Genomic DNA, 24,029 nt, shown 5'->3' with positions numbered 1-24,029 from the left:
TCTCATAGGGGAGCTAAGGGCTCATAGTCGAGGTACATGGCTCGAGAGCGAGCTTACTCGATCGAGGCACAGGCCTCAGGCCCTTTTTCTAGCGCCAATCTGATAAGGGACCATTTGATCGGTCGACCATTGTGCGGCCTGTAGGCTCATGAGGAATTGTCCATTTTGGATGGTGGCCATACCCACACGGTTTTACCCTTTCAAAACTCGTGAGCTCTACAAGGCGCTTTTGAGTGTACGGGAGATCTACATTAGTTGAAGAGTACAGGAACCAATGGCTCATAAGTCCGTTGGGTCTCCCGTAACCTCAAAGGCATCTTTTGGAACTCACGTGGACAAAAGCGTACGAGTACTCTCAAAACGGATAATTCCTCGTAAACTTACGAGCCGCACCAAATAATCGACCGACCAAATGGTTCCTTATCAGATTAGTACTAAAAGGAGAGCTCGAGGCCTGCACTTCGATCGAGCATACTCGCTCTAGAGCCGTGCATCTTGGCTATGAGCCCCTAACTCTCATATTGGAGGGAGTACTAATAAAGTTATTTAGTCTCTTGAGGCGTATGGAAACAAAGAGCTTATAAGTCCGTTGGATCACTTGTACTCTCAAAAATAATTTTTGGAGCTTATATATTTTGAAAAGGATAAAATCGTGTGAGTACGCCCAAATAATTCCTCACGAGCCCGAGCCTACGGGCCACATTAATGATCAATCGATCATATATATATATATACATGTATATATATGTATATATATATATACATGTATATATATACATGTATATATATACATGTACGTATATGTATATATGTATGTATATATGTATGTATATGTATATATGTATGTATATATATATGTATGTATATACATACATACATACATATATATATATATATATATACATATATATATATATACATATAAATGTATATATATATATACATATATATGTATGTATATGTATATATATATACATATATATGTATGTATATACATATATATGTATGTATATACATATATATATAAATATATATATGTATATATATATGTGTACATATACATATATATATATATATATATATGTGTACATATACATATATATATATATATATGTGTGTACATATATATATATATATATATATATATATATATATATATATATATATATATATATATATATATATATATATATATATGATCTGTCTAATTCATTTTTGTATATCCAACACACCCTAATAGAGGGCATGCGTGGGGCCCTCCCTCACTGTGTGAACCCCAAGCATTTTTAAGCATCCGAAGTGTCACAGCCTCTAATCTCTTTCCTGGCCCCTCCGCTGCTCCTAATTCATTTTGTATATCCAACACACCCTAATAGAGGCATGCGTGGGGCCCTCCCTCACTGTGTGATCCCCAAGCATTTTTAAGCATCCGAAGTGCCACAGCCACTAATCTCCTTCCTGCCCCTCCGCTGCTCCCCGCCACTCGCTCCCCTCCGTCGCGATGGCCGGCGTCGTTAACCCATCCATCCTCTCCCCACCCACCGTTCTCTCCTCCCAAAAGCCCACCGCTTCTCGCTGCCTCCCTTCTCTCCGCCCCTTCTCCTCCTCCGCTTACCCTTCTTTGGCTCTCCTCAATCTTCATCTTCATCCCCTTGCAAAACCCTGCCTCCCTATCATCCCCAGAAAGTTCGATGCTCCCATCATCCGCCCTGAGGCGTCAGACGTAGCTGCCGCGGAGGCTTATCTCGCCGCAGATGAAGCCGCCAGCGACTCGGCCGTCGCCACGGCATCTCCGCAACCCAAGATCAAAACGGGGAAGGCCGCGTTGCCACTCAAGAGGGACAGGGTAAATCCTCTACTTTGGTCTCTCTCTTTGTTTATGTTTGTATGTTTGGTTTGTATGAATCGTGCCAATTTTGTCGGGCTTCTTTCTATGGGTAGACGAGGTCGAAGCGGTTCTTGGAGATACAGAAACTGAGGGAGAACAAAAAGGAGTATGATGTGCCTACGGCGATCTCGCTTCTTAAAGGAACGGCAAACACGAAATTCGTGGAGTCGGCGGAGGCCCATTTCCGCCTCAACATCGATCCCAAGTACAACGACCAGCAGCTGAGGGCCACGGTGTTGATTCCTGCCTACACTCTTGCTTGGTCATGTTGGATGTTATGTGTTGCTCATTCCATGTTTTTATCATGTAGGTGAATTTGCCAAAGGGTACTGGGCAGACTATTAAAGTGGCTGTGCTATCTCAAGGTTTTTTTTCCTTTAATTCTTAACAATCCGCTGTTGATTGCTATAATCACAGTGTAAAAGGGAGCGCACTGCTTGTCTTACTAAAAAGTCTGAAATGTTTCGCTGCCTTTTCTTAGGAATTGGTAGATCCTCTTTCCATATGAGTCTTAGTTTCATTCTTTTTACTACTTGGATCATGATCTCTTGAAATTAATTCTCTAAGAAACTGGTGACTCATGAGCAATCAAAGGTTGAATGTGGCATTAGGATATGTAGCTACTCTGCCTTCTAAATCTCACCATAATTGAAATGGACATACCTTTGTTGGGACCATTTCTATCGGAACATTATCTTATATTTTGGATGGCTCTTTGGGCAAAAATGTTGATATTGTTTATTAAGTATCATATTGATTGCATATTGTGAACTTATGAAAGCTTCTGAAACTAACACCTGATTGATGTTTTTTTTTTTGTTTTGCCTGGTACTCATGTCCATGCTTCTAGATATCTTTTCATGTAAGAATCTTTGCATATTGTGAACTTATGATATCTTTTCCATGTCATAGAGAAATATTATTATGCAATTAGCAATTGCTAGTTGACAAGTACTAACTGGATAATTACCCCGGGCAAGATGTATTATCTTTTCATGGCATTTATTAAATTTCTATTGTATATTTTAAATGCATGGACCGGTGTGATATGATTATTTTCTTTACAGGATGGATTGAGTTAACTCTGTTATTTGCTGCTTCTTGCATTTGTATCTGAGTGATAACTGATCTGTTAGTTCCTTTTCATTAATTGGTCTGAAAGCTTCTGGGCTTTCTTTTTCGGAGGCTGGAGATCTTTGTATTTAAGAGTTCTCATCTTTGACATTCACTTCAAGCATGTTAGCCATTTCAAAGATTTGAAGTTCTTAATACAGAAAACAATCTCTTATCATCTTAAAACTTGCTTATAACCTCAGCCACCTTCTGTTTTGGTTGCTCATCCTGCTCCTGTCCCGCCCCTATTTGTCAATTACAGTATGATATATAGATTTCTTGTTTCTTGTTACTAAAAGCACACTTAGGGGCTAAATTTTCCAAGCTGTGTTTTCTTTATTTTTCTGTTGATTAGTTGTAAGGCTAGGTGCAAGCTTGTTGGCTTTGAGTTTTACAGTGTAAACTCCAAATTTTGTAGGTGAAAGAATCGATGAAGCAAAAAATGCAGGAGCTGATATAGTTGGTGGGGAAGAACTAATAGAACAAATAAAAGGCGGATTTATGGATTTTGATAAGTTAATTGCTTCTCCAGATATGATGCCCAAGGTCTGAATCTTGTACAGAAAATGACTTCTTGCCTTGCAACTATTTTGTGTAAATTATCTCATAAATGTAAACAAATTATATCTTGTATAAAATAATTTAAGAAACCTCCAGTAAATGGATATATTTTGATACCAACTGTTTGTGGCAATGAGAAGTTGTTTAACTAGTCACTATTATTGAATTTTTAAACTGGATATGAACTGCTAGTTGAAAAGGCTTTATTAACACAAAATGCCTACTTAAGTTAGTAAACAAAATGATTAGTTTTCCGATATTTGCTTTTACTACAATTATTGAATTCTTATTGAAAAGAAAGCTACTCAAACATCGATGAAAAAATATTACAATACACGTGCACTAAAATTCTTTATTTTCTACAGCAGTATTAGGTAAAACTGTTTGCTTTTTGCTGGCATCTGTAACTCTAGGAGTTAATGGAGATCAAGAAGCAGTCATTTATTTCTCTTTTTTTTTAATTTTATTTTAACATTACCAAGGATGTCTGTTATTGGCATAACTTACTAAATAGGCTAAAATTAACTTATTTTCTATGGTAAATATTATAGACCATCTAGGTTATTGTTCCATACACTGTTCTTAATGGAAGTGGTGAGCTGTATGTAATTTTAATTTCTGTGAGGGCTTTAATGTAGTGTCCTTTCAACATCATTTACCGAATGGTTGTTTAGTCCAATAATATGAACTCCTGAAGCTTTATATTAAACGTAAATTGGTGGGGTCCTAACAACCACCATGAATGTTGATTAGTTTCATTGGTCAACTGTGGCTTCTCATGTTGGAGGAAATTATTGGATAATAATGTCATGAGCATTTCCAAATATATGGCACAGCTGTGAATTTGACATGCAGATGAATTTTTGACCTTGTGTGGGGATGGATGCATAATAGTTGGTGTAATGCCAATTTCACTTTTTTTCTTCACAATGTACAAGTCATATGTTTGATCCACATTTTCTTGAGTGTATATGCTCTTCATGAAATCCCTTGTTCATTTTGATGGTCAAAATAGAAGCCTTTAGTTAAATTTGTTAATGCATCTTACCAGGTTGCTAGTTTGGGGAAACTTTTAGGACCACGTGGACTTATGCCTAACCCAAAAGCTGGTACAGTTACCACAGATATATCTCAGGTATGGCTGCAAAGTTGCTTCTGCAAGCTGGTTCCTTTTAACTATATGATGTTCAGTGCACTCTTCTCCTAGTAGTTCTATTATTGTGAGAAAAACTGACATGTTCTTGTTATATTTTCTCATTTATAAATTAGTCTATAGTTATTGGTGAACCCATTCACATCATTTGTGGAATTTTTTTCTCTGTCCATGTAACGACAAAAATAAAGGGCTTTGAAAGATTTATGTTGCATACTGTCTAAAAAATGTTCAAGCCACTGACTGATTAAACAGCATACAAAGAAATATTTAATGCTGAAGCAAGCACTTGGTCATATGAAATTGTTATAGTAGTTATTTAATTATAAAATTGGTTAATCACTGAAAAATTCATGTTAATAATCAATTTCCGGTTCTACTTGCATCTTTGTTCACTAAATTGATGGCTAGTTTGACATTAATGGTTTGTCTACTGAAGTGTGAGAGTTAAATAGTTGACCGGTGTGGCATGAAGCTGAGAGGACAGTACTAATGAATTCCTTGTTTCAGGCTATTCAAGAGTTTAAAAAAGGTAAAGTTGAATACCGAGTGGATAAGACTGGGATTGTGCACTTGGCTTTTGGGCAGGTCAATTTTACTGATGAAGACCTGATCATCAATCTGATGGCTGCAGTTGTATGTATTTTCTTTATTTAAAGAGCTTGAGTATTTTTTGAGAAATAAATTAGGTCTGTCAAGAATGATATGGTTTTCTGTACAAAATTCAACCTTGTTTTCTCTTCTTTTATATATGCAGAGATCAGTAGAAACAAACAAGCCTTCTGGTGCCAAAGGAGTATACTGGAAAAGTGCACATATCTGTTCATCAATGGGACCTTCAGTTCGGTTAAACATCAGAGAAATGCTTGACTACAAACCCCCTGAGGTATAGCAGCTTCAAAGAATCTGAAGTAATTTTCTGGAGTAGTCTACTGATGACATTGAGCTACTGCGTAAAGAAACACTGAAAAGCACAACGGAAAAGGATCAGTAACAATAGGGGGAGCCTCACGCATTGGATTCTCTCTTCAACATCATGGTGCATATTGTTAACCTCATGAAGAAGTGATTCTTGTATTTATACTCCTCGAGTGCTGATTATTTAGTTGGCACAAAAGTATAGCATGCATCTTTTACTTTGTGGTCGTCATCGTGGTGCAGGCTGCTGAACCATTGGGTTCAGTAGCTCTGTTCCATTATGCATATCTTGCAAGCATATATCTTTGAAACCATTCATGCTTTTTGCTCATCTCAGAGAAGTTCTAGCACTAATTTATACCATCAATCAGGTTCCACATTCTATCATCAAGAAACAGTTATCATGAACCTTTGTTTGGTTCCCACCTCGATATAGTCATCTCAAAACCCTCCAATTGTGCTCCCCTTATTCATCCTCTGGAGCATAAAAAAATTTTGAGCAGTGGTTCTTGTTTGTGTTACTTTGATCATGACAAAGAACACAAATGTTCAATGCTATGGCTTTATTAGTCGTCATTGTCGAAGTCTTCGTCTGTGTTATCTTTTCAGAAATCCTTCTGTGTCTCCATATATATATATATATATATATATATATATATATATATATATATATATATATATATATATATATCCTTGGCTATCAAGAAAGGGGTGCTCTATTTCCTTTTTCTGATGATCCATAGACCGTCGATACTGTTTTGCGTATGGTCAACTCTGAATGAGGTCGAACATGTGTTCAATGTGTTATTATTATTTTTATATTTGTATATTTTTAAGTCAATGATTGAGATCTAAATAGTTAGTTATTTTATAGATAGTATTTGGTATGACGGTGAGAGGCTGAAGTAAGAAAAAAAAATATTTGGCTGCGATCGAATGACATCACATGTATCAATACATATTAGGATCTAATTCAAATCACGTTGGATCCCAAAGTCGCTTGCATCATGACTTTAAGAATTTATAATCGTTATTGTAGGTCGTCAATAGCCTCTTAAGCTAAACATACGTTGGAGGTCGTCGCAATGCTATCGTGGCATGATCGGAGTGGGTGCTTAGCCTTCGAGAGACCTAAAGAGCAGAGCCTTCGGTTTTTAACGAGGACTCTTCAAGCAGTAGCGTGAGTACAAATCAATCTGTGAGTAGACACATCCCTGTGGTGAAGGCCATTACAAACACGAACACTGATGCTGCTGCAATTTAGGAGGTCAAAGGCACAGACCCAAGGGCAATGAACCCTTTTATCCCAAAGAAGCCCTCTTCGTTTTCCTCCATCCATGGCGATAGTGTTTGCCATTTGGTTGGTGTTCCATATGCTTAGGTGCTGTGTTTCACGTGATATGATCGCATCAACTTTTGTTTTTACCCAAAATTGAAATTTTGAAAGTTTTTAATTTATATGGGGAAATACCTATGGAAAAATAGATGATTTGCGGTTTAAATGCTGCTACTCTTGAAATTCCTAAACGGCTTTTTTTTTTTTAAGATGTTTGGAGAACAAGTCTATTGACCAGCCCTACTTTATTCCCCCATTTTTTTTTTGGACTCAATCAAGTCTGTAGAGTAACTTAAAATGGTTACAATTAAATTTATAATGGATAATTTTCTCAAACAAATCTTATTTTTTTACGATTTTCCCTCACAGTATCTCTTTTTTTCTTTAATTCCTACATAGTGCCTCTTATATTCTATAAGATGAATTTATTCTTAGCCTTTACCACATCGGTTATTGTCGTTACCCTTCGTTATCTCTTTCCGGTCACGTTGCATTGCGAGCTACTTTCTTTACCATGAGGCCTTTGTCACTGTCATCGTTGTCGTTACCCTTGCCACCCATCCTTATCGCTTTCTCGTCACGAGACCTGCCACTCTATGTTGCCATTGTAGAGCACCCCCTTGAATAAACCTCACCTCATCTTCCGCCTCTTACTCTAAATGCCAACTTTATATTCACACCCTTGAGAAGTGAACATAAGAAGGTAGGGTGAAGGTGGCATGACCCGGTGGTAAGGCGGAGGCAACGAAAACAATAATGAAGGTGAGAGTGCACAAGTGAGGATGATGACAACGATGCATAGGCAACGATGTCAATGAGAATGAGCACACGCAAGTAAGAATAGGAATGAGAGTACACAAACAAAGACAACAACAAAGGTGAGAACACACAATAGGACGAAACAACATAGATGAGGGACGAAAATGACCACAATGAAGTGAAGGTAACCACAATGGAATAAAGGTGACGGTTGTTGGGGGCAAAGGCAAAGATAATTTTATCTTTTAAAAATTAAAAGAGGCTCTGGTGGAATAAAATGAAAAAGGGACATACGGGAAAAATACGAAACTTAGATTTTCTTAGAGGAATTTGTCCATTTATAATTCTATAGTGACACTTTAACTTTGTTCTCATTTATATGATTTTGCACCATATGGTAAATTAATAATAGATAATTCTCTTTTCTTGAAGTATTATATCTTGCTTTCACATTGAGCGCTTTCATCTTTGTTTATTCTCATCAGAGCACTATAAGATAATAGTTTTGCTCACGTGGTCTGTCGAAGCGATGATATGTGTGAAGACAAGCAAGTCCGATATATATATTGAAGATGGTGATTGATGCAGGCCAACCTAAAATAAGAATCAATTAAGATAAAACAAATAACAAGATTCGAGAAAGATGCTCGAACTCATGGAAATCTTAATTCAAAATAAGAAAGAACAAGTAACACAAATTTAAACATTAACCAAATTTTGATAGGGTGAGAGATATTAATCTCTCATCTTAGTTTGACTCGTGATTCTTAGATCCACTAATCGTCAACACAAGTTAATATGTGGAGATTCCTCATTCGCCCCTGAAGCTCCAATGCAATCTTTTCCCCTTTTTATTGGCTAGAATTAGAAAAAATAAGATAAACAATCTTTTATTCTTTCCTTTTTCTCCAACGGCATAAGTTTCCAAATTATCTTAGTAAATAACTTTTTTTAATAATACATCTGATAAATAGCTTCCATCAATGATGAAATTTTCTTATGAGATGAAATCTTCAATTAAATAAATTTATGATTTTTATTAATTTAATTTTTTATTCTATTGAGCAACGACGGATTTAAAATTAAGAGATTACGTAGTATATAAGAATTTTTTCATCCTGAACGAAAGAAGTTCTTAGTGATGATGTTAACGACGAAAAGAGTGTGAGCAGAGAATCGACGGAGAATGACAAATGACATTCCGAGTATTATAAGAAATAAAGAGTATCATGCGAGAAAAATAAAAATATTTTTTCTTAGAAAAACTCCAAAGGGAATTTTTTTTAGAAAAATCATCCGTATATTTTTTAAATATAAAAATAGAAAGGAGTGGCATTTATAAAAGCAACAACCGTTGGACTGTAATTATTGATACTTTTCTATCACAACCCATTTGTAATGGCGTACATTAATCGATTGTTGCAAACTGTGACATCAAGACCCTAACGTGGGCCCCCACCCCTTCACTAATGGGGCCCGTTGCATTGGCGGATAGTTTATAGTCTTCCCACCATTGACCAGCGATGCTGCATGCAGCATTGCCCAAGTCTTCCACCCAGAATATTCCATCCAAATGAAGTGGACGTACAACAAACTGTTCACAGCAAAATACATCTCAACTCACACACGACAGGCAGATTTGTCTTGTAGCAGCCACGCCAATCAATCCCCACCATCCTTGTCCCCTTCGTTATACATTTATAATCATATTATTTATGTGTGTCTCTCACCCCTTTACACCGTAATTATTCCTACCTACATGTCGACATCGACTTCGCATTCCGCTGCTGCTCTCGGTACAATTACATGGCTTTTTGTCTACGATATATCTCTGTCACGTATGTGATGTGGGCCACACGTCAATCTCCACAGGCCAACTCGTGATAGCAAAAGATATTGGTAAGTGGATGGGACCTCCAATAAGTAATGTGGTTGGCAAATGTACGCGCTGTGATCATTTGCGTGCGCGATGTGGCTGTCGCCTTCGTTCCACCTCGGCACGTCGTGGCCTCGGGTGGTGCCTATTAGCGACGTCGCCGGGTCAAACCATCCATCCTTCGCGTGATGGACAATCCACGCCTCCCCCTCGATAGCCCGCCCGCCCACCCACCACGGTTGAAGTCTTACTGCGACTAACCGCAGAGGAGCCGGCGGCGGTGGAGTGCGATTGAAGGCAGAGCCGCCTCCGTCGTTTAGGTTGTAGGGTGACGCCGGGGGAACCGTGGCGTCGGCACGAACCCCTCACTGTCGGACTGGATCTGGTTGAGCCGGGCAGGGATGGTGTCGTCGAACAGCCTCGGGCTCGGGTTCTCGGCGTAGCAAACGAAGTAGCACGCGACGCACGCATGCGGCAACGCCATGCCGATCCTCGTCTGTTGGGAAGAAGGAAGTGCGGGTCGTTATCATGTGGGGTGAACGAGGAAGGAAAGGAAGCAGGGAAGAAAAAACTGACCATGAGATATCCCACGAAGAAGGCGAGGAGGGAGACGGTGGCCGTGTAGTGCTTGTGGGAGGAGAAGGTCCAGGAAGCAGCGAAGATGAGGGAGAGGGCGCCGCTGGTGACCCCCGTCAAGAAGCACACGGCACTGGTGATGTCCGAGTCCACCAGCTCCTCCATCTTGTGCCTCTCGAACAGCCCCCATGTGCTCTGCGACGCCGCCACGAACCCCCTCCCGTACGCCGCTATCTGCAAACGTTCCCCGTCCCAATCAGCATAGAAGAAGCAAATGTCGGGAAAAGGGGGCACAGTCAAGAGATTGAAGAGGAGTGTAGTTGATTACATGGACGAACGCCCAGCTGTTGCCGTAGCGGAAGATGGACTCCATGACCCGAAGACAGCAGTGCGCACACGAGAACAAGAACTCATCCTCTCCCTCCAGCAAGTTGAGGCCGCGGGCAATGATGCGTAGCGCCTCGATGGAGGGCACGAAGAGCGACCCGAGGCAAGCGCTGCCGAGATTAATGGTGGTGGCTCGCTGGAAGCTGAACTGAGTATTGGACTGCATCCCCCTGAGGTAGTACAGGGCAATAACCCGACTCACTGTCAAATTGGCTACATTGCGCATCACCTCCGCTGTCCAAGCAAGGCTCAGCACCAAAAGGAGGATGGTCAGCGGTGGATAGTAGAAGTTGAGCGCTCCGATCACTGCAAAGCACCAAGCCGAGATCCAAAGGAAGCCTACGCCCATCATGAGATAGGCCGGACCATTGAGATCTGGGAACTTGGTCGCCGGCCGGAGGGCGAGGGCGAAGACCTTTCCAGCGAAGGGGATGCGGCGGGTGACCCAGCACGCGTACAGACCGGCGCCAATCGAGAAGGCGATGAGGGCGACGCCGAGACCGTCCGTCGCCGGGAGGGAGAAGCAGAGGAGCAGGATGCCGGCAGCCATGGTAGAGAAGAAGCAGGCCCAGAGGATGAAGGAGACCATCACGGAGGGCCATGACCGGATGGCCTTCTGCCACGCGAAGGCGAGGATGATGCTGAGGACGGAGGCGCCCTCGATGGGCGGGAGCCAGAACTTGAGCACGTGGCGCTCCTTCCGAGCCTTTTCCGAGTTGAAATCGAGGACTCCTTCGACGCCCTTGAAGCAGAAGAAGCATACGGCGGCGGCGGCCACCAGCAGGTGGAGGACGAAGAGGAGGAGGGATATCCTATTGGTGTACGCTCTGGAATTCAGCGACGCCAAACCCACCTACTTCCACCAATCAAAACATCAGAAGATATCAACTCATATTCAATCAGCACCAATCCCACTTGCTCTTCCTAATCTAAGACGGGTATTAACCTGCGACGGGGTCAGTGTGGGTTGGTAGGCGTCGGCGGGGGTGGCCGGAGTGGCGGCGCCACGGGGCACGACCTGGATGGAGGCTACCGGATGCTGGGTCTGCAACCTGGAGGCCCTCGTCTCGCTCTGAGCTGCATCGACCGCCACCACGACAGCCCCTGCTCCTTTTCCTCCTCCGTCGACTTCTTTCTTCTGATCCCCATCTGGTTTAGCTTCCGCGTCTCCTACGTCGACCTTCTCCTCCTTTTCTCCTGCCTCTCTCTCCATCACCACCTACAAAGAAAGCACAGAGACGAGCATGGGCATAAGAAGGATCACAGATCTCATGACCGAAAAGATAAACCTTTTGCGTGCACCGACAGCTCAAGGAATCGATGGGGTGCAAGCTATGTGGGCTGGTATGATACCGTGACAGGAGCGCCCATTTCCGGTTCCACGGAGACGATACGACGGCGACGGCGGCGGCGGAGCTCTGGGAAGAGTCTATTTATCAATCTATCACGAGGGAGAAGAGGCGAGGCCGTTGGTGGCCTCGGGCTTTCTGTTCTTCGCTCTCTGTCCTCGTCAGCGCTGTCAGAGTTGTCGATCCATCATATTTTCCACGCTTGAATCCTCCCAAAACGAGCACAGGAAACGGACGGTCAAGATGGGCTGGAACGCATGCGGGTCCCGCAAGGGGCACTGCGACGACGACGAACCTTTTTCGCAGGCCGCCTTATCTCGGAACGCGGAGTCTCCTCCGGTGCGCCAAATAATTATTAGTGGTCGTTCCTCTGGCGAACAGCACCCGCTTTTTGAACCAGGTTAAACCGTCGACGGAAGGAAGGTTCCACCCGGAAGCAACCATCGCTTGAGCTTCCATAGGCTGCAGCGCTCTCTTCCACCGTGAGCAAATATGCTCGCTCGCCTTTCCCATCTGCCATGCAGTGGTCTTTGCAGCTACTTATTTAGGTGACATGGAACTGTTCGTTTATCGATTTTAAGTTTCTTTAAGAAAGAAAACCATACTAAAACACATCCATCTCGTCTCTTATTAAAGGAGGTCAAATTCCCTGAGCCAGATATATAATGCTTCTTTTGATGGACATCTACCGAATCACTGCAACAGATTGTCACCTATGATCATTCATGGCTTAGATTCTGTGAAATCCCAACACGTGAAGCAGCACTTATCTATTCATAAACCCAACTCAAATACAGGGAAAACTTGAAGTTAATCTTCGAAGTTAGAATTAGATACTGATTTATGCCTGCAATACTTGGATCATTCACCACTTCTATCACAGATTTCAACACCAAATCATTCAAAAGAAATGGGCCGAAGGAGATTTTAACACCATATCGTTGAGAAGATTTTAATCTCCCAGTGGAACCACTACAAAGAACAAAGGATTAACTTCCCTACTGTTCACAATGATAAAGGATCCTATTTCTGCAAAACATCAGCCACCACTTTTTCGCACAGGCTTGTATACAGAGAAATAAAACAGCAAACTTTTTGGATTATTTCTTTTACAACTTCAAGCTATATCGATATCTTTATCTGCCACATATAGTGATATGAATAATATTGCAATTTCATGATGCACAAGGAAGATTTAGTTGGATAAATCAGAATCCAAAATAAAATGAGCTAGATGATCTAAGTAGGCTGAACATATAGGTTATTTTGTACTACAGTAGATGACCCTAGACCTCCTAATGTAGAAAGATGCGATTAATTTTAAGAAAAAGAATAACCCTTAATATTCACTTCTCGACTTCGTACAGAAAGGGATGCATATTAAAGACTTTGTTTTCAAACATTCACTTATTTAAGAAGACGTCCACGTGAAATTACAGTCATCAGTTTTAACAAAAAAGTCAAATATGCGTAATCTTTCAAGTTATATCTGGCCCAAGATCACCTCACCACCAGAGACCTTGAATTCTGAGGGAACTTTCTCAACATTAAACACTTTTATTTTACCATCATCAACATAAGCCGACCACCTGCAATACAGGTATCAAGAGCTAACATATCAGGTGCTTTATTAGGACATAATACTTTGAACAGTTTATCAAAAGCTTCCCATGTTTATGTAGAATAAATAAATAACAAAGAAAAAAAAATACTATCAAGTAGATCAAAATCATATCACCTAACTTGAAGTAGAGCTGATTGATGGATGAGGGATTTCATGTTTCTTCTATGATTCTGTTGGCTCACATTTAGACCAGTAACAGGATACAACTGGAAGGTCGAGCAGGTCACATTCGAGGCCTAAAGCAACTCCAGAGCCATCAGAAGAAAACAGCAATACACAAATAAAGGGCTTTTCCTTGTCATGACAAGAAGGAAGAGGAGTCAAGATATTGCTTATAGCCAACAGCACCAGCCAGACCTTCTCCCGGTGATGGCATCATCCCCACAAACCACTGATTAGGATGGTCAGCTAAGAACAGCACACCGGGGAGAAAGAGAGACTTCTTAGACTACTTAGGAGTTTAGTAGTTATATATCTAAAAGGGTGCTTTATTAGTCCTTGTAGGAAGCTCACGATTCAATATTGTTTGTTATTGACATGATTCTTCAAATAAGACCAATCTTGTAACTCATCATAAGCATTTGGATTATATTTTCTTTAATTGTTACCCAAGGTCAACACTAGTATCTCCTATAATATATTAAAATAGGTAGATTCAACTTTCTTTAATCACCAATTCTTAGTCCGGAAATTAGATTTCACAACTTGATATCCTTTTATTAGTCCTTGTGGAGATTACTTATTTGATATTGTTTGCTATTGACAATATTGCTATTTAAATTTCACAACTTGATATCATTTATAAATGTCTCTACATTCTATATCATAAAATATTTTAACTAGAAACTAATTTAAATGAGTAATCTATGCACTATTTTTGTATATCATTAGTAGCTAACACATATAATAAATTTTCTACTATGATTTGTTTATTCATTTACATGTCATAATCTGAGAACACATATTGTAAGCTAATAATAACTAAATTATGATTACTCATACTAAGATATCTAGTAGAGGAAAATATTCATACTGATATTCCAAGTTCCAAGGGGGCATGTGCCTACATAGGACCCACTTATGCACTACCACTGTGCCATCTTTGAGTCTATCTGGCAATTTTTGAGCATCTGTTAAGACAAAGTTGTTCTGTTTAACTGAATTTTACTCGGCTGGTTCTGGTCATCTCATGACATTGAAGAATCACCTTAAAGCATATAATTGGTATCATTTCAAATGTTAAGTTTTAAATTAAAAATAAAGGTGATCTAGCTCAAATTACAGGACCATCTCAAAGTCCAAGGCAACTTTGTCCAGAATTAGACTGAAAGTACTTGTGTTGATACAAGCCATTTAGCAGATATTGCCAAATTTATTAGTAATCCAGAGCTGCTATATCTTAAAACTAATTAAAGATAATAGAAAATGATATGATGGAATTTGCACTCCCTCAAAATGTTGCTCTCATTTAATCAGAACTAAATGAGGTCAAGGCATTGGTGGTTTTACCCATCAGATATACATCATATATTTTGTGCATAAAAATCCAATTTAAATACAGAAACTAGATGTAGAAAAAGAGTATATGGACCTTTGCTATGTGTTGGTTAATCTAGAACTGATAAATAATATCAGTACACATGCATTCTAAAGAACAATTTAAAATATTCAGAAAATGTGAAGGATGACAGATCGTGCATCAGAAGATGACACAAGTAGATTGTTATATTGTTCAATTGACATTTTCCGTGCTTTGAAAATATCATGCCATCAACTGAATTTTGAAGAAACATGGCAAGTACATGAGAGACAAAAGCAAACATGACAAGTACATGAAAGACAAAAGCAATATCCAATAGGTGAATACATGATTCAACATAAAGGTATTTACCTTTGAGATCGATGCCCAAGCAAAGCAGCAGAGAGATCCAAATCTAACTCCAATCTTTTGTGAAAACTCCCATCAAAGTCACCATAAAACTCAATCTAAAAGGTATGGCAAACATCAGAGTAAGCTACATCTATCATAAATGCTCCTGATTACACTTGCTTGGAAGGCCAATTGAAATCTTTTGCATCAAACCTTATATATATGGAGGTAACAAGAATCAATTGTAAGCAGAAAAGTAGAACATGTATCAGATATCCAAAGATTGGCGTTGTTTTCACATTTTCAAATATGTTACTTGAACTTAGAATAAACTAGAGAAAACTGGGGGTTTCATCGATGGCATATCATTTGCCATTGCCAAGGCTAAATGTTGAATTGTTTTGTTGTTTTACAATAATTTAATGACAATAATATTAGATTTGCAAGGTTGGCAAAATCATTATGGTGACTATTGCGTTGTTTAGAGTCTCAAATGCTTGAAATGCAATTAGACTTTATTATATACCGAGTACATAATCAAATCATTATCTTTAAGATAGAAGTTCATTATTAGAGAAGACAAAAATTTGTGGAAACTGTATCTCCATGAAGTGAGTTTTTCTTTGGACAACCCACCTTAAAATATTTTGCTCACTGTAATCCCCATTGATGCTACCCCTAAGTTCTAACAAATAAGTTAATTATTTATTTTTATCTTTTCTGGCAATGTTAGACATCAATCTAAGCATCTTCATTTCTGGTTCTCTCCTATGTTAATGTTTTAGACTTACTTGTAACAAGCCAACATTTCTGTGTTCTCATTTGTCATCTTGCGACTTCTCCACCTCCTCCTCATCCTTTCTTCCTTTTGCCTTCTTCCTCTTCCCCACCCCCCAAACCATATAAATGATAGTGTCGTGCATGCCAGAGTGCCATCACTCAACACACCAGCATGGAGCTGATCCATACTGGTCTGGCCAGACTGGCGTGGATCCAATACCCATGAGAATGAGTGGATGCATAGTGAAGTTTTTTCTGAAATCAAGTACAAAGATCAACCAAGTACAAATTTTATGGTTATATAATATATAAAGAGAAAGGGTTAATGTAAGAGCCAAAAAGCTAACTTTATGACAAACCTTTGGTTGATTAAGATTCGTATCAAATAGCTAGATTTTATAATCAAATACAGTCTGGAAACTGCTACTAATTTTGTGAAGTCGACAGAGACCAAGTCATGCTTGCAACATTTCTTTCATTTATCATACTCCACATAAACTAGCATAAAGAAAAAATAAATAAACAAATTACTTACTGCTTCCTTTGCCTGCAGTTTTTCAGCCCATCCATTTAGAACATATGGATCATTGACAGACACACAGATCACAGAATCAATTCCTTTAGCTTTGAACTTTTCGATGTTGTTCTTGTAGCTAGGCACATGTTGTGCAGAACAAACACCAGTGTATGCACCCTGGAATGGTCATTGTGTAGAATTAATAGGAAGGCATTAAAACTTAAAAAGAATAATAGAAAGTAAGCTTACAGAATGTCAAGTTAGAAAAATCTTATTTTACTTTCAAAGCTAAAGTCGAAGGCTTTTGATTTTCACAGATCTCTATTGATCTCTCTCCTTCACCCACTCCACTCTCCACCATCTTCAACTTTATTCTGATTGTCCCATTTCTTTCTATTTATATTTTCTGTAAACTTTATTTGCTAAATCTTGCCAATTTCTGGCAGTTTACTGCTTATAGACTTGAGTTTAAACATAGAAAACAAGTTTCTTGTAATTTAACCATCACTCTAGGTCTCACATATGTGCCATTGTCCCTGTACATACAGAAAAATCAATATATTTCCATTATCTAGTTTTTCTTTAGAGTTTTCTTCCCTTAGGAATGCATAAAGAAGATCAACAAAGAAAGAAAGAGCAACCCAAAATGCCAATTTGTAGCCAACACATGCTGTTACAGATTTATGGGAAATACAACTCATGTGGGAAGATGATATCCTAGCCTATTGTAACAAAAGACTGCAGTGATTTTCATGTGGGAAGAAGATCTTTAGAATACCGAAGGTAGAATATAAACAAACCAAAAAAAGTTCAGATGATCAAAAATATATGATGTAAACATTGTGTGAATGATGTGTCCCAATTAGCCTCTCAGAAATCTATAAATCATGATCAACAAGTTGTTTAGAAGAAAACCATTTATGGAAAGGTTTGGAGAATGTATAACATTGAGAGAGAAAATTATGCATAAATAGGATTATGGAGTAAAAGGAACCTATTGGCCATTGGGAAGTCAAATCTAAGATCAAATAACAGTAGATTGAAAAAAATATCTATAAACACATAAAAGAGAGAAATATTTTAAATGATGAGAACCACTTGGATCAAGTGTCCAATCAACCTTAGGAAAAACTATGGAAACCTTGGATTGAGCAATCATATCGGAAACTAATAATCCACTATGATGGGGATAAGGGAATTAGACATGGGTGAGGCTTTGACATCTTAATATAGTCAGGGCAGAAGAACATGGAGTCATGATTTTCTCAATCCCATGACAAACAGCTAACAATATAACTGCCAAAGTGTCACGGACAAAGTTCTAAACAGGATGTTTGATGTAATACTTATGTATGTCCGTGTCTTTCTGTTTGTTCATGCTTTGCACAACATATAGAGGAACGATCGAAGGCTTAACAGCCTCATTTTAGTTGGGTTTGGTGGCCTTCTTAGGCTTGTAAATAAATGTTGTGTCATGTGGACACTTGTGAGAGATATTCAGTCTGTAGTGGACTATTTTGACCCTTTGTTGTGCAACCGTTCAGAGCCTGTAAAGTATGTTTGTAATTTGCATTGTCTATGAGGTGTTTTCGGAAATGTTTGCTTGTGGATCCCGAGTGAGGCACTTTCTCTAACCCGTTTTCTCTTTTGTAGGTCCTAAGGGACCATGGGAGGTTTCGGGGAGGCTGACCTTTGCGGACGGACACGGACCTTTGCGGACAGACACGCAAGGGTGTCGCATAACTTAGGCAAAACCAGCTAAGTCCGTGACAAATTGTATCAGAACGGGACAAGCACTCATAGAAACACTTGGCATGCAAATATGGGGGACCTAGTGGGGCTGCGTTGAGGGCAGTCAGCACACGCACGACCGTTTGGGGGAAAACGGGCTTAGAGATGTAGCGAAAAAGAGTCGCTCGGAGGAGCGGGCATCTGAGATTGGCATTCAGAGGAATGACTAACCTTTTGCTCAAGAGGCACCACGAGAATAAGCAAGCTTGGAAGAATACGTAGCGCACAAAGGTTGGGATGGCTGAGTTCAAGCTACTGCTCGACGTTGACAACTATACTTTGCTTAAGGCAAGCGAGGCGCTTGGTAAAGGATGAGACCATGCAAGGTGAAATGAGTTGCTCAGCGACCGAAAGAGTTGTGCAAAGCTCACGGAGGTGAAGGGAATTGCTAATTCAAAGAATTCAGTACTCATGCAATGGCTTGTATGCGAACGATGGAGTGTTCGTGGCCATCTCAAGGTGACCGAAACTCGGTGCCATGAAGCATTAAAACTCTCTTCAGCATGAGAATGATGTATCCGTAGGAGGCTGAAATGTGTAGTGAGTTCAGCATGTTACTAGGCCTTGAGGGGTGCAACGGGGGGTTGTACTGACGTGGAGCCGGAATCTAGCAAGTGCGTTTGCAGGAGGCAGAACAATGCACAGTTTGTTCAGCAAGGCGGAGTAGTCCGAGGGGATGGTGGTCTCCGAAACTTTCAAAGAGAAGGAAACGAAGAGAGATGTTGCTCCAACGGGATAGATATCCAAGAGGGATAAGTCCCGACTCTCTAGAGGGAGAATCATGTGTAACAGACCGCACATGTTGATGAGTAGTACCTTAAAAACAACAACTCCATGAAGCTCAATGGACCGAGCGAGCGGCGAGGAGTTGTCGCATGATCTCGCTTGAGAGAATGCATTGGTGGATGCATTGCGAGATCAAGTGGGGGAGCGACCCAAAGCAACACAAATGAGGGCACACTTGGAGTCGATATGGAGATCAGACTCAAGGGAGGGCTGACTCGTGAAATGGTGGGCGCGAGGGCCACCATCAACTCAATGCAAAACGAGCGAAGCAACTTGGGTGTAACTTGACGAAGTACCCAAGCCGCATGAAGTGAGCCGGCATAGAAGATGGAACATGGAGCGGAGGCACAGAGCTTTCCTTGGACAGAGGTCAAGGACATGAACTCTTGCAGAGGCAAGAGCAGGATCATGTTGTTCCATGGGTCCTTCATTGTGATAGAGCAGACTCATCTTGTATGGTGCCAAAGATGAAGGGAGCTTCTGGGCACATGCACCTTATCTGGGAGAAGCATTTGATGGAGGAAATATGGCGACTCAACTTGCGAAGGCGAAGTTGGGTTTAGAAGGCCTTGGCACGGGGCAAGAGGATACGGAGGTGGGTACTCTTGAAGAATATGCCACAGTGTTGTCATTCAAGTTGTCATGAAGGAAGCGGTGCACAACGGAGATTATGCTGGTAGGGGCAGAGGCCCAGGATCCAGACAATGGTGCACTAATTGCAGCGAAGTCGGTGGACTTCGGGAGCTACTAGGCGACGGACTGTCCTAGAGCGATGCTTTATCTAAGTGTGACCCAAGAGTGAGTGGATGAAGGTCGAATGTCAAAGGAGCGAACAAAATCGAACGTCGAAAAGACCTTGCAATGTATTGGCAGAAGCCACACATGGAGGGATCACAATTCGAGTTCATCCCACAAGGATAAAAATGCAATAGAGATGTTACCATGAGGCGACATGGTGCAACGGATCGTGGTGGAACAGTTCATGGCAATGCGATACACACGACATAGTCCCATGAGGGACTATATCATATGGAGGTATGATCAGGAGCTACTGGAAGCTCCACTTCGGTGAACAACACAACGACAAGAAGGGCTATGGATTCAATGAGTGAAAGCCATGGTACCGCAGAGGCGGGTCTTCCGTGCGTGCATCGAATTTTGCATCGGATAAAAGCCTTGGTTATCAGCATATGGGGGTTGTGTACCACCGAGGGAAAAGTTCGAATGCAAGTATCAGTGAGTCCTATGGGAGGGACTTGATCATGCGGAGGTATAATCGAAGCAGCTGGAGAGTTGAACTGCTCCAAAGCCCATATTCGCTTAAGGGAGCCCGGCAAGTCAGAGGACAAGGTCGAGTAAACGAACGTTGCTCCCAAAGAAGCTAAGGAGAACAGAATCGGTCCAAACTCTACAACGTGATGGCAGAGGCCATGCATGGGAGTTGCAGTCTGTCTTTCCATCGACCAAAGGGATCTGCTTGGAGAACACAAAGGTGTTGAAGCAGGAGGTCGAAAGGGGCGAGGAAGCGACGACAAGTCTAGAGGGACTTAGCTCTTAGCTGCCCAAAATCAAGCATCAGTTAGAATGGAAGTGGACTCGGAGGAGTGTCGCAGAGACATATCTACTGATCATGAAGAAAAGGGATGCAGCTGCGAGGCGACGGATAGTAGGGCCCTGGGCATGGCAGCGCCATGGTACCACAAAGGCGGGACTTCCGTGAAAATCATTGATCTCTTGCTCTCACGGAGGGAGAGCGCTTGGTCGTGAAAGGGGGCCGAGGAGGTGGAGCATGCAGAGGCAAACTCCAAATACCGAGACAAGGCTAAAGGGCAGAGGCCAAGGAACTTCATAAGACCGATGTCAACGAGCTTCTCATCAAGATAACCGAAAGTGAAGAACTTCGGGTCGTGCAAGAATGCACGACCAAGGACCGAAGCGGGTAGTATGCAGTGTTGTACCTTTGCTACTCAGTGGAGTAGGCGACAGGGTTGATGGAGAAGACGATATAATCCCAAAGGCGACCAAAACTATTAGAGACTTACTTCAAGTTGGGGTGAAAACTTCCTGCATTCCAGAAGTTCGATGGCATTGAGAAGGTGAATCACAGTAGCTAACTCAATGCAAGGGGTGCAAACACTTCGAGTGCTTCAGAAGTGTGAGCAAAGAGTAAGCGAAGGCCAGTAACCAACTCGATGCATGGAGTACAACCCTTGAGGAGGCGGGCGAAGTCAAATAACCATTGTCTTCTCAACTCTTAAGAAAATGGGCGAAACCGAGTACCCCAATTCTCTTATCTATCCAGCAGAGGAGCTCTGCACAGGTTCAAAGACCCTTCGAAGATATTAAAAGACAATAGTTGTCAAATCCTCACCAACGGTGATCAGTGTTACTGAGAGTAAATTATCCGCTTCATTTCCCAACAGAATGCCAATTGAAAGCAGAAGTGATGCGAATCTACTTGGCAGTGACAACTAAGTGAAAGAAGAGTCGATGGGCAAATTTTATGGAGGAAGGACCCAAAACTTCAGAAGTTTGCGAGGCGATACTCGTTAAAGCTCCAACAAGCATCCACCTAGTTTAAGCAGCATGAGGCATTTGAGAGACTGGTGCATAGTAAGGATGGTCTTTTCCTTCATCTGGAGGATCTGCAGGAACCAATAGGGATCAACATAACTCAGCCAACCCCACACTAGAGTCAGAGTCATTGGCAAGTTAAAGCAGCATGGCGGATCAAAGGTTCGACTACTCAAAAACATCAACGGAGAGCAGCTGAGAGCCAAGAGGCGCATTATAGTTAGAGCAGAAGATTGAAGACTCAGCGAAGGCGAGGAGTTGCAGTGTCGGCAAAGGCTTCGACAAGGATGTCGAAGGAATAAGTGGGGGAGAATGTCACGGACAAAGTTCTAAACAGGATGTTTGATGTAATACTTATGTATATCCGTGTCTTTCTGTTTGTCCATACTTTGCACAGCATGTAGAGGAACGATCGAAGGCTTAACAACTCCATTTTAGTTGGGTTTGGTGGCCTTCTTAGGCTTGTAAATAAATGTTGTGTCATGTGGACACTTATGAGAGATATTCGGTCTGTAGTGGACCATTTTGACCCTTTGTTGTACAATCGTTCAGAGCTTGTAAAGTCTGTTTATAATTTGCATTGTGTATGAGGTGTTTTCGAAAATGTTTGCTTGTGGATCCCGAGTGAAGCGTTTTCTCTAACCCGTTTTCTCTTTTGTAGGTCCTAAGGGACCATGGAAGGTTTCGGAGAGGCTAACCTTTGCGGACGGACACGCAAGGGTGCCGCACAACTTAGGCAAAACCAGCTAAGTCCGTGACAAAAGATTATCCAGCCCTTGGTTACTTACAAACTTTCATAAATAGAGGCAACATAAGGTTATAATACAAGAATAGAGGCAAGAAATGACTGAAGTGATTAGCAGCCTAAGGCCAAAATATATTGATCCAAGCCAATAATCACATACAGAACTTACATGCTCTGATTCATCTGTAGACCATTTAAATAGAAATAGATCCAGAGTAGTTATTGAAATTATATCTTTACTCGAAGAGATCATATTAAACTTAAACAATTTCAAATGAAGCATGCAAAATTGAATTATTCGGGGATTATATTCAGCAACATGACTCTTTGGCAATCCAAACCTTTATTATGTTACTGTATAAACTAGTAGTTTTGGTAACCCTCCACTAAAAGATGAAACTACTTAATCTTGATGAAAATTTCAGAAGTAGCTGCTCATTATAACCGCCCAGAAATGTCATACCACAGCCAGATCAATGTTAAATCAACTATTTCACAAAGTAGGTAGGACTCTGCGCTTTTCCTTTCTCTTTTTTCATAAAATGCTGCAGGGCATACTTACAAAGATGGAATGACTTCCTTTTCAAAATGTTAAAGATATGCAGCCCCTATATATACTCTTTCCTTGGCCTTTCGCCTTGTGTTCAAACACCCTCAATTAATAGCGGGTTTTTTTTAGTAGAAACATAACGAAATACATTAAAGAAAAAACAAATCACTAATTTAATTCAAAATTAAAGATAATAGACAAACTTACAGGTAAGCCAAAGATGACCACTTTTTTCCCCTGAAATCACAACAATTCGAAATTAACTGATGCCATACATAGCAGCAGATCACTATTTATAAAATAGCTGAAAATACAAATAAAAGATCGTCTAATTATAAAGTGAAAGAAAACGGATAATCTTGAAACCTGGAAGATCTCTTTAACAGGCGTGGTGGAGAAATTGGAGGAGACACCTTCGTCCCAAGTGCGAGCCTTCTGGAGCGCAACATTGGGCGCAGCAGAGACGATGTCGGATCCCACAGAGACAGACGCAAACGCCCTGCGGATAGCCATCGTCGCCGCCGCCGACAGACGGCAGGTCCTCTTTGCCCTCGCCAAAGCCGACGCCATTTGCCCCCGATTACGTCAGTCGCTCGTCCAATGCGGTTCAGAGTGTCGCTAGGGCTGCTCTATACGCCACGGACAGGTTCGGCATCAAAGATATATTTTGCTACCAAGAAAAAGGGAATCTTTTTATTTCTTCCATTTTTAAGAGGACTTTTTGCATATTAATACCTAAACCCTTCCTTATTTGTACATCTGAATTTTATAATTATATATAAATTTATATAATTAAGATCAGCTATTTTTAGTATCCTATTCTTTATATTTTTAAAAATTACATTGAGATTTAAAATATCTAATTTGTTGTTACAA

At 40.8% G+C, this 24,029-nt stretch overlaps 3 protein-coding genes across 5 annotated transcripts; 1 reads left to right on the top strand and 2 right to left on the bottom strand.

Moving 5' to 3' along the window:
- Positions 1-1,443: 1,443 nt before the first annotated feature.
- LOC135618948 (large ribosomal subunit protein uL1c-like) lies at positions 1,444-5,964 on the top strand. Its single transcript, XM_065120439.1, has 7 exons — positions 1,444-1,846; positions 1,942-2,121; positions 2,199-2,253; positions 3,420-3,547; positions 4,614-4,697; positions 5,226-5,351; positions 5,473-5,964. The coding sequence occupies exons 1-7, from the start codon at positions 1,502-1,504 to the stop codon at positions 5,605-5,607; spliced, it is 1,053 nt and encodes a 350-aa protein (XP_064976511.1). The 5' UTR covers positions 1,444-1,501; the 3' UTR covers positions 5,608-5,964.
- A 3,327-nt stretch (positions 5,965-9,291) lies between these two features.
- On the bottom strand, positions 9,292-12,406 carry LOC135618946 (uncharacterized). 3 transcript variants are annotated; one of them, XM_065120436.1, is made up of 5 exons: positions 11,857-12,406; positions 11,514-11,786; positions 10,509-11,420; positions 10,181-10,414; positions 9,292-10,100 (listed from the first exon to the last, which is right to left on the bottom strand). In XM_065120436.1, exons 2-5 carry the CDS (start codon positions 11,778-11,780, stop codon positions 9,921-9,923), a joined length of 1,593 nt encoding a protein of 530 aa, XP_064976508.1. In that variant the 5' UTR covers positions 11,781-11,786; positions 11,857-12,406; the 3' UTR covers positions 9,292-9,920. The 3 variants fall into 3 exon arrangements, with proteins under 3 accessions (XP_064976508.1, XP_064976509.1, XP_064976507.1); XM_065120437.1 differs by having other exon boundaries at positions 11,874-12,406; XM_065120435.1 differs by having other exon boundaries at positions 11,921-12,406.
- An 828-nt stretch (positions 12,407-13,234) lies between these two features.
- On the bottom strand, positions 13,235-23,807 carry LOC135618947 (peroxiredoxin-2F, mitochondrial-like). Its single transcript, XM_065120438.1, has 5 exons — positions 23,520-23,807; positions 23,361-23,390; positions 16,726-16,884; positions 15,432-15,526; positions 13,235-13,505 (listed from the first exon to the last, which is right to left on the bottom strand). The coding sequence occupies exons 1-5, from the start codon at positions 23,721-23,723 to the stop codon at positions 13,400-13,402; spliced, it is 594 nt and encodes a 197-aa protein (XP_064976510.1). The 5' UTR covers positions 23,724-23,807; the 3' UTR covers positions 13,235-13,399.
- Between the last annotated feature and the right edge of the window lie 222 nt (positions 23,808-24,029).

Source organism: Musa acuminata, chromosome BXJ2-8 (genome assembly GCF_036884655.1).
Source record: "Musa acuminata AAA Group cultivar baxijiao chromosome BXJ2-8, Cavendish_Baxijiao_AAA, whole genome shotgun sequence".
Taxonomy (NCBI): Eukaryota; Viridiplantae; Streptophyta; class Magnoliopsida; order Zingiberales; family Musaceae; genus Musa; species Musa acuminata.
The sequence above is the reverse complement of the archived record's forward strand: the minus strand, read 5'-3'. Positions and strand labels throughout refer to the sequence as shown.